Source organism: Lotus japonicus, chromosome 6, assembly GCF_012489685.1.
Source record: "Lotus japonicus ecotype B-129 chromosome 6, LjGifu_v1.2".
In the NCBI taxonomy this organism is placed as follows: domain Eukaryota; kingdom Viridiplantae; phylum Streptophyta; class Magnoliopsida; order Fabales; family Fabaceae; genus Lotus; species Lotus japonicus.
Window position 1 is genome coordinate 3,210,882 of NC_080046.1, and position 8,986 is coordinate 3,219,867.

General features: G+C 41.9%; 2 protein-coding genes across 2 annotated transcripts; both read right to left on the bottom strand.

Annotated features, from left to right (window-relative positions):
- Window positions 1-2,644: 2,644 nt before the first annotated feature.
- Window positions 2,645-3,519, bottom strand: LOC130722987 (uncharacterized). Its single transcript, XM_057573894.1, has 2 exons — window positions 2,693-3,519; window positions 2,645-2,651 (listed from the first exon to the last, which is right to left on the bottom strand). The coding sequence occupies exons 1-2, from the start codon at window positions 3,517-3,519 to the stop codon at window positions 2,645-2,647; spliced, it is 834 nt and encodes a 277-aa protein (XP_057429877.1).
- Window positions 3,520-5,964: 2,445 nt separating this feature from the next.
- On the bottom strand, window positions 5,965-8,632 carry LOC130724708 (uncharacterized). Its single transcript, XM_057575998.1, has 2 exons — window positions 8,227-8,632; window positions 5,965-6,371 (listed from the first exon to the last, which is right to left on the bottom strand). Exons 1-2 carry the CDS (start codon window positions 8,491-8,493, stop codon window positions 6,087-6,089), a joined length of 552 nt encoding a protein of 183 aa, XP_057431981.1. The 5' UTR covers window positions 8,494-8,632; the 3' UTR covers window positions 5,965-6,086.
- Between the last annotated feature and the right edge of the window lie 354 nt (window positions 8,633-8,986).

The window sequence follows — 8,986 nt, forward strand, 5'->3', positions numbered from 1 at the left end:
CATGGTGAATGCGAAAGCGTTGCTTGGGTTACCCTTTATACACAGTGCTTCTGATTTGTGTGAGATTGAGTTGAGGTCAGAGCCTGTAAATAGCACACTCAGAAAAACACGTTAGAGTACCACAATTGTTCATATCAAAAGGTTAACTTGTAATCATCAAAACATAGAGTTGTACTACTAGATCAAAACTTGATCTTACACCTAAATCATAACAAATTTCCATTTGATTATAATCTAGCCTATAGCAAAGGTGCACCAAAGCTAAACATGCAATAAGGAATTGAAATACAAGATTGAATCAAGACTCATGCATAGAGATAGGATTTATAAACTAAAATTTCATAGAATCTCTTAACCCAAAGCAAAAAGAGAACTAGCCACTCATGGCTAGTGAATTCATAAAGGAAATGTAAAGAAAACCTGAGAAGAAATACAAGTTGGAAGCCTCCCTTGGCCCCAAAGTTCTCCTCAGCTCTCAACCTTGACCAAAAATGAGTGAAATGTCAAAATGTATCAAAGAAATTGGCCTAAGCCTTATTTATAGGCTGAAACTAACGAAACTGGGCGCTCAGGCGCCAATGCAGAGCGCCTGAGCGCCAATTGCATGTTGAAAAACATGCTCTCTGACCCTATTGGTGCCTAGGCGCCCACTCCCAGCGCCTAGGCGCTCAAGCTCGCCTGAAAATGACTTTTTGGCTTCTGAAACTCCTCTTTTCAATCCTCTTTATGTTCTTCATCAATTCCATGCTTCTTGGCCTTCTTTCTCCTTCAGTTTCTGCACTCCAAACCTAACCAACAAGACAAGGAAGATTCTAGAAGCTCCAAGAGCTCATTAGCACAAGAAGTCCTTCATAAAACATAACAAAACCATGCAAGTCCTAAACTTTACTTAAAATGCAAGAAAACTACCTATAAAACTACCAAATTACCAAAACGAAATAAAAACTAAAGAAAAGAATAAAAATGTATGAGAATGCATGAAACACTACATGAGACTCAACAAAAAGACTCAAAACAACCAAAGAAATTACCCTAAAAACACTACTAAAATAGGGTCATCACGCTCCATCAATAAAACGAAAATTCATGAAATTCGTGTACAAAAGTTCCAGGGATTCCCTGATGATCGGAATTGCCGATCGATATAAAGAATTACGGCGATCACTAGGTGGGACAAGCTTGATCCCCAAAGGGGCTTGCTGGAACCCTGAAGGTGGCGGTGATTCCACAAATGGCCTTTGACACCTGGGAATCACCCCCCGGAAAGTCTGACGTGATCGCCGGTCCCGTAAACGATGTGCTGGGTAAGTCTCGCCAGAATACGACGAGCGCCATTAACTAGGCAAAAGTCTTGGGGCCCCCAAATGGCCATTGGGACCCAAGCATTGTAAGCCCCGAGCGGGCAAAGCCCCGGGCGAAGCCCTCAAGAATGGAGGCCGTTTATCCCTTTGTGGGAAACGTTCAAAGTCTTGACGGAGAAATGCCAAGCAACAAGCCCTAGTTAGAATTAACGCACATAATCGTTAGGCGTAATTCAATCACATGAGACGTGAAAAATAGCGCAAGATATAAGGTCGGCAAATGAATAAGGTGGAAGGCGAGTGCTCGGTCACTCAGGATGTTGAGTATTTTATTACTCCGGGGCGTTGGGGCGTTTAACTATGAAATTCATTCTAAATTTTTTAAACAATAAGAATGCGGAGATTTGCGAAGTGGCGGCTAAAAGATTTACGGCGAAAGCAATCATTCAACAAAATTTACAAAGTGTTCAAAGGCAATATAAAAACGATGGCGAAATGTTGCTTATATATAGAAATGACAGGAAAGTGCATTACAGAAGGCGGTAAAGGCTAAGTAAAAACTAAAATTACATTATTCATTATTTCTTTCTTCTTCCTCTTCCTCTTCTTCTTCAGTTGCGGTCCAGAGGTTTTGATCAATCAAAGGAGGATCATCAGGACCAACCAATCCTTTAGCAGTGATTTCTTTCATCACTCCCATGGCGCTAAAATCAAGATTCGGGAACAAGTGTTGAGCCTGGTCCTTGGCGAGGTAGAAGCCGCGTTCGCGACTGTCATAGGCAATGTCGGCGGCTTGTTCCCTCGCCTCAGTGGCTTTGGCTTTCTCCACTGCTAGCTCGCCCTCTAGCTCTTTGATCCTCGCAAGAAGGGAAGTAATCTCAGCATCTTTCGTGACGAGGGTTGCCCCATGAACCTCGTTCACCTTCTTGATCTCTTCAGAAGTAGCCCGCATCGCCTCCAGATCTGCTTTCACCAAAGCCAAAGATTCAGCAGACTTTTTCTCCTGCTCCGCCAGCGCCTTCTTTGCTAGCTCCAGTTCAGCGCCCAATGTTTCAAGCTCTAACTCCTTGGCAGCCAGCGCCTTGCCTTTGGCGGCCAAGTCCTTCTCTACTTGATCTTTTTCTTTTTTACAAGCTTGGAGGCTTGCATCAAGGCCGTCCGCCTCCTCCTTCATCAACTTCAGATGGTCTTCCAGCTCGCCGATCCTGTTTCCCGCCGCGCCAATCAACTTGTCGGCGTGAAATTTATCCTTTCCCGCCTGCGCCACCAGTTTGTCGAAGCGCTTTTCCCAAGCAGTGGCGGCTTCTTGGTGCTGAGCGCTCTCAGCCTTCAATCGTTCAGCTTCAGTAACTGCAGAGTTGAAGTTGTCAAACGCGTGGGCGAAGATGCACCCGGCGCGTAGAAGACAGGCAAGGGTCTCCTCCTTGATCTCGTTAATGCCTCGGCTCAACACTTCTTTTTCTATGACGTCGCGGTTGAGGCCAGTGAGCAAGAACTCTGAGGGCTCAATAGCATTGGGTAGCATGTTGAAGTGGCTAGAAGAACCACCTCTGTTACCAGGAGCTTGCTCAATCTGGGCTGCCTCAGAAGTAGTGGCGGCACCTGGCGAGGGTCTTTCTTCTTGGCGAGGTGGGGGAGACAAGGAACGCTCATCGTTCGTGGGAGGCGGGCTAGGAGGTGTGACTTGGCGCGGGGGAGACTTGGGGTTTTCTTTTTCTGTTTCCCTTTCTTTCTCCCCGGCAGCAGCATTGGAGCATGTGGTGGCAGCTGCGGCGCTTGTGTCAGTAGTTGATGGCTGGTCAGTAGTTGTTGTTGTGGCGCCTATAGTGGTAGACTTGACGGCGGCACCGGTAGCTGTACCGGCGGCAGCAGAATCGAGGGTCGTGACATTGACAGGCTCAGTGGCCGCGGCGGCGGAAGCTTCGGCGGTAGGGAGTTGGCTCGTCCCGTCAGTTGGAAGCTTGGAGCTTGCAATAGCGGCGGTGGAGGCAGCTTTCTTGCCTTTGGCCACAGCGCCGGCGGTGGGTTGAGCGCTGGGGTTGAAGGAGCTGGCGGAGGAGCCTTTGACTAATCTTCTCCTCTTGGGAGCCTGAGCGCCCTCAGCTTGGTTTTCAGCACCGCCCCGTCTTTTCCCGTCGCCTTCAGTGTTGAACTTCGGGGAAAAACGGGCCATTTTCCTCTCACAGGCTTTCAAGAGCTCGGCGTTGGTGAAGTTCATATCTTCTGCAACAATAAAAAAAAAAGGAGAGGGTTAGTAGCGACATAAGGGGTGAGAAGAGAAATGGCGATAGTGAAAATAAATTGTGACCTAAGTATTTGGGTGTCCTTGAGAGGCGAGCGCCATCAAGGAATGTCGAGCAGTCAAGGATAGGAAGTGGGGCGAGAAGATTCAAAAAGGCTTTGTCATGGAGAAACAAAGATTCTTCTGAAGGGTCGGTAATCCTATTGGGTTTTTCCGTCCAGTAAAGGGGAAAAAGGGCAGTCCCGTCCCTAAGGGTGAAAGCCTCGGGATAGGCGGGGTGCACCGCCACGCGGAAATATCGCCGGGCGAAGGAAGACTTCGCGTTACTGTTATGAGGGTTCAGGCACTTACGACCGGCTCGGGCCTTTAGGGAGACCCATCCTTTGTTTTTGATGGACTTGGGGTCAATATCGTAGAGGTAGAAGAAGCTGGTGGGAGATGGGGCGGTGCCAACAGCGGCGCACAAAATCTCGAAGCACCGGATGAAGGCCCAGGCATTGGGATGGAGTTGACAAGGAGCCGCATTGATATCGCGGAGGACGGTTTGAACGAAGGGCGAGAAAGGAAGCCTGACTCCAAGCTCGCCAAACATATACTCATAAACAAAGAAAAAGTGAGATCTCTTTACGTCGCCATTGATCTTATGAAGCCAGGGGCGGTCATCAGCACTGCAGGGCCAAATCCTAAGTTTAGCGTTAAATTCGTCATCGTTAGATAAACCACCAAGGCTGCTCACGAATTCCACGATAAGATCACTATCCTGGAAAACGGAGGGTTGGTCTATAGCTTCGGGGGTGGGTGCTCTTTGGACTGGAAGGGGTAAAGTCGCGAAAGTTTTCAGTCGGTAAGAAGGGATCTTCGGGACCTCTAAACGGAGGCCGCCGGCTGCGGTAGAGTCGGGGTCGCTCCCGGAAGAGGAAGAGGTGTGATTAGGGGAGTTAGGGTTTGAAGTCATCTTTGACAATGCAATGAGGAAAGGGGAAAATGAGTAGAGATGAGATGCAGAGATAAGGAAATAGGGACTCACCGGGCAAGGATGTGAAGAGTGGGTAGCGGAAAGGGTGAAAAGCGACGGCACCAGAGCGGAAGTTGGAAGAGGGAGCTTGGTAAGCGATTAAGGAAGTAAAGAGAGGTCTCGGAAAGGGATGATTGTAGGGAAGAAGGGTTTTTATAGGCAAAAGGGGGAAGTTGGAAGGGTGACGCGTGTTGGACGCGTGTGGAAGGTTGGAAGTCATGATGGATTTTGGGAAGTGGGTCGCGTGTGATGGGGAGTTACTGCGCATGATGGGACAGTTATGAGGAGTGAGGTGACGGTTGCGGAGAAAGGGGAAAGCTGACGTAACTGACGTATCACATGGGGCAGTTAGAGATTTGAAAGGTTTTCGAAATATGGGAAAGCGCGAAAGGCCCCGCCACCATGAGGACTAAATGCCATCGCCTGACAAATGGTGTCGCCAATGGAGTTTAATCGCCCGCCAAGGGCATCGCCAGCTAACACTTGGACGATCAATACGAGACTAACACCTGTCACCTAGCCCGCCGGTACAAAGCGACCGTTCCCACCGCCAGTGGACTTGTGGACTTGACGAGTTGGTTTGCTCGCCAAGACCAGTGGACTGGGTGACTAAAGATGCTTGTTTCCTTTTGCTTACGCCATGTTGGCGACGTAGTTTTCTTCTTTTTTCTCAAGCCATGTTGGCAGCTTAGATTCTAGTGCACCACGGGATGCATATAAAAACATTTAAAAGACACACTTAGCTCTCATACTTCGAGCTCGGTGTCTTGTGGACTAGTGGACTGGGCGAGCCCCCTAGGGGGCGACGCCCAGGGTTTAGCCCGCCCAAGGGCGGGTACCTGGCCTTAAATTGGGCCTCAATCGCGGAAGGCCCAATTGGCCCAAGGGATAGTACCCAAGCCCTATAAATAGGAGGTAGATATCAATTGTAAAGGACTTTTTGCTCATTGGATGAAATAACACATGAAATTCAGCATTCTCTCTCTCATTCTCATTGGCTCTTTAGCACATTCCACAACTCTCTAGGTATTATCCCTTCCTTCAATGTTCATTCCTAGAACACAACCCTAGTGCTATGGCACCTCGCGGTGGATAGCATTGGTGTTGCAAGGCTGTTGTGAGTTTCTGCTGTTGCAAATCCTCTGCTATTGGATTAGTTGTTGTTTTTCTTTTAGTTTTCTTCTTCTTCTTCTCCTTCTGCTAGTTGTTTTATTCTTGTTTTTCCTTCCTGTTGGCAGTGTTTGCCTCTTGTTGTTTTTATTTTGATTTTCTTTGTTTTAGCCTGTTTTGCATGTACTGACTTTTGGTTCTACTTTTATGATATATTATTCTCCTTTTTCAAAAAAAAAAAAAAAAAACTTCAAATTATTCACAATCACACTTGCATATATATATATAGTCAGATGTAATGTCTGCATACTACTCAACTAAACATGATTGGGATACTAACGGAGTAATAAAATTGTCATGATTATAATAATATTATTGCCTAAAATATTAAAATAAAAGACACAGAAGTAGTATAATCTTATATGAGGACAAGTTTGTCTAGTCCAATCCCTTCACTTTGAAGCTTTGCAAGGATTCTTTCACGCCCATTCTGAGGCCATGTTCGGTCATGTTTCCAGCATTTACTAGGACTCAAAATTATTCTCTCAAGTTTGTGGAAATATTTCAAAGCATTCATGGCAATCTCAATTTCATAAAAGTTACCCACACAATCTCCTAGTTCAATAACTTTAATCTCGCCATGAGAGAACGTCTGGACATCTCGAATTTGTCGTAAACGAGGATTAAACTCCGGCCGTTTTATCTGAAAAATTTACAATGACAATTAACATAAAGGATAGTGAAAACATAAAAATCTAAAATTATGGAGAACAAGATATATAATTTTTGGGAAAAAATATTATGCATTGAAAGCATAGATAGAAATCATGATTCACTATTTCTATTTCACTACGTTATATATAAGTTAAATAAGAAAATATCAAAAAACAAAACGCATCAAATTAGTTTAGTCAACTAATGATTTACAAAATACATTTATTGATTTGGTATCACGGGATGGGTAGATGTCACATATGATGATATTATTTCCAATTGTCACTACAATTTTCTATTTTTGAGTGTCTGTAATAATTAATTGACAAATTATCTATTTTGAGTTGTATTTGTCAGGTTGTATTATTTTATTTTTTTGCTTATCTTCCTCATTATTTTTCTCAACACAAGAAACATGGAGAAATGCTTCTATATGCATAAGATAATAAAATATGATTAAATGTTTATGCATGACAATAAAGTAGTTAAATACAAGCAACATAAAGTATAAAAAATAAAAATAATGCATGTATATTAATTTAGTTGACTTATACCATGATTGAAAGTTTGTGTAGAACAGGGCAAGCTTGGATGATGATTGAAAGCCAAAAAATATCAAAGCTCACGGCTCCCGAACCATAGATCAAATTCAATTGTTTTAGATTTTCCAATCTAAAGTCTTCCATGTTAACATTAACATTGAAATACTCTATCACGTTAATGTTGAATACGTTGTGCGTTTCTAAAGTCAAAATCTCAAGCTGCGGAAGATTTGCAAGGAGGTGAAATTTTGCAGCTATCCCCTGAATGCATTCAACAAGGTGAATGCTCTTCAGTGAAGGAGTATCAATCCACATTCCATCCCACTCTAACTCGTGATCTTCTAGCTTGAGAATAGATAATGATGGACTTTTTATATTTAAGGTCTGTGTATTGAACTTACAACGGATTAAGCTGAGCTCTTCAAGTAGAAGACAATCATCAAGTAGGGTTTTGATCAAGATTTCATCCACATGTGAATCTTCAAGTACAAGAGATCGTAAATTTGTGAATGGTAAAATGCCAAAGTTTGTTTCTTGATAAACAAGACAATATCTAAGATGCATATCCCTGACTGTTGGACTATCAGAATTGGAAAATAAGCCAAAAGGAAACTTGTAACATCCATCATAATCAAAACCATCAACAAATTCCCTTGAAAATTTTCCTAGAAGGAGAAGATCGATTCTCCTTACTCCCCTTGCAATTGAAAAGTTGATCCATTGATCAATGGTGTTACTATTTTCTTGCCTCAAAGAGAACTCAACCAGGAAAGAATCAATCTCTGTACCTTTAAAATTCATGATAAATTGATCAACTTTTTTTACATATTCATTCCTACTCACATCCGAAAAAATATCTTTTACAACCCTGTAGAAGAACACATCAACAATATATCCCTTTTCTAATAATTCCTCCTCACTTCCAAGCACATGGAACACATCAAACTTAAGATCTCTCTTAAGATAGCAAAGGTTGCACCACCTTTTAGAGAGTATGTTAGTGTTTAACATATCTTTCATGGATAGCATTGATTGAATATAAGACAGGATGCTATCAGGTAACTTGCTAATATAATCCATCTGTGAAAGTTTTTAGAAATAAGAAAAATAATTAAAATACTTGTAAATACACCAAATATCTATGTTATGGTACAACATTCTGTAATCTCTTACCTTCAAAAGTGAAGTTCAAGAAATAAAATAATATAGAATAAAAGTTGTCAGTGTTTTTTATTTGTTTATGTGAGAAACTAAGAAGGAAAAACAGCAACAAAAATAATCTAGCAAATCAAACAAAAGTACCTTCGTATCTGATAGGAGAGGAGGGGGTACTACAAGAGGAGTCTCTTGAAACAAGAGATCACAACAATCCAATTTGACCCCGTGTTTTGCTAAAAAATCTCTTGCTTCGTGTAAAATGATAAAGATGGATTGACACCATTCGCGAAGAGAAGGGAGAATAGAGAAGTAAAATATATGACAAATGATTGGATGAGAAAGAATTGAATAGATTCTTTGAAAAACGAGGGAGGAAATGAGACGTAAGAAGAGAAGGTACAAGAATATCATAATTCCACTGAAAATTATAGCCACGCAATCTGCAGGATGCTGCCCACCTATGAGTCTTTTATATTTAGATTTTTTTTTTTTTGGTTACACTTTTATATTTAGGTTAGCTGAAATTGAAATTTCAAGTTTCCTAGTAAAAATCATATATCCAATTATCCATGTATCATCACCATAGATAGTAATAATTAGGGATAATTTGATTTTGGAATAAAAATAGTCAATATTAATTAATAGTTATATCTCTAAATTTATTTCCTTGTCATCTATTATATTAATCTCATTTAATTAAGAATCAGATATCTCCAATATGTTTTCTTTTTGGACATGCGATGCCATGGTAATTGTATACTTATAGGACGTGTGCTATGATAGTTAATATGTATTGAATGTCCTTATTTTATATTGCATGTGTTATTGGTAAAAATTATATATAACCAATAAGATCTAGCATGTTTAAAAAAAAAAAGAAACAAAAAGATTTGTTGGTGCCCAA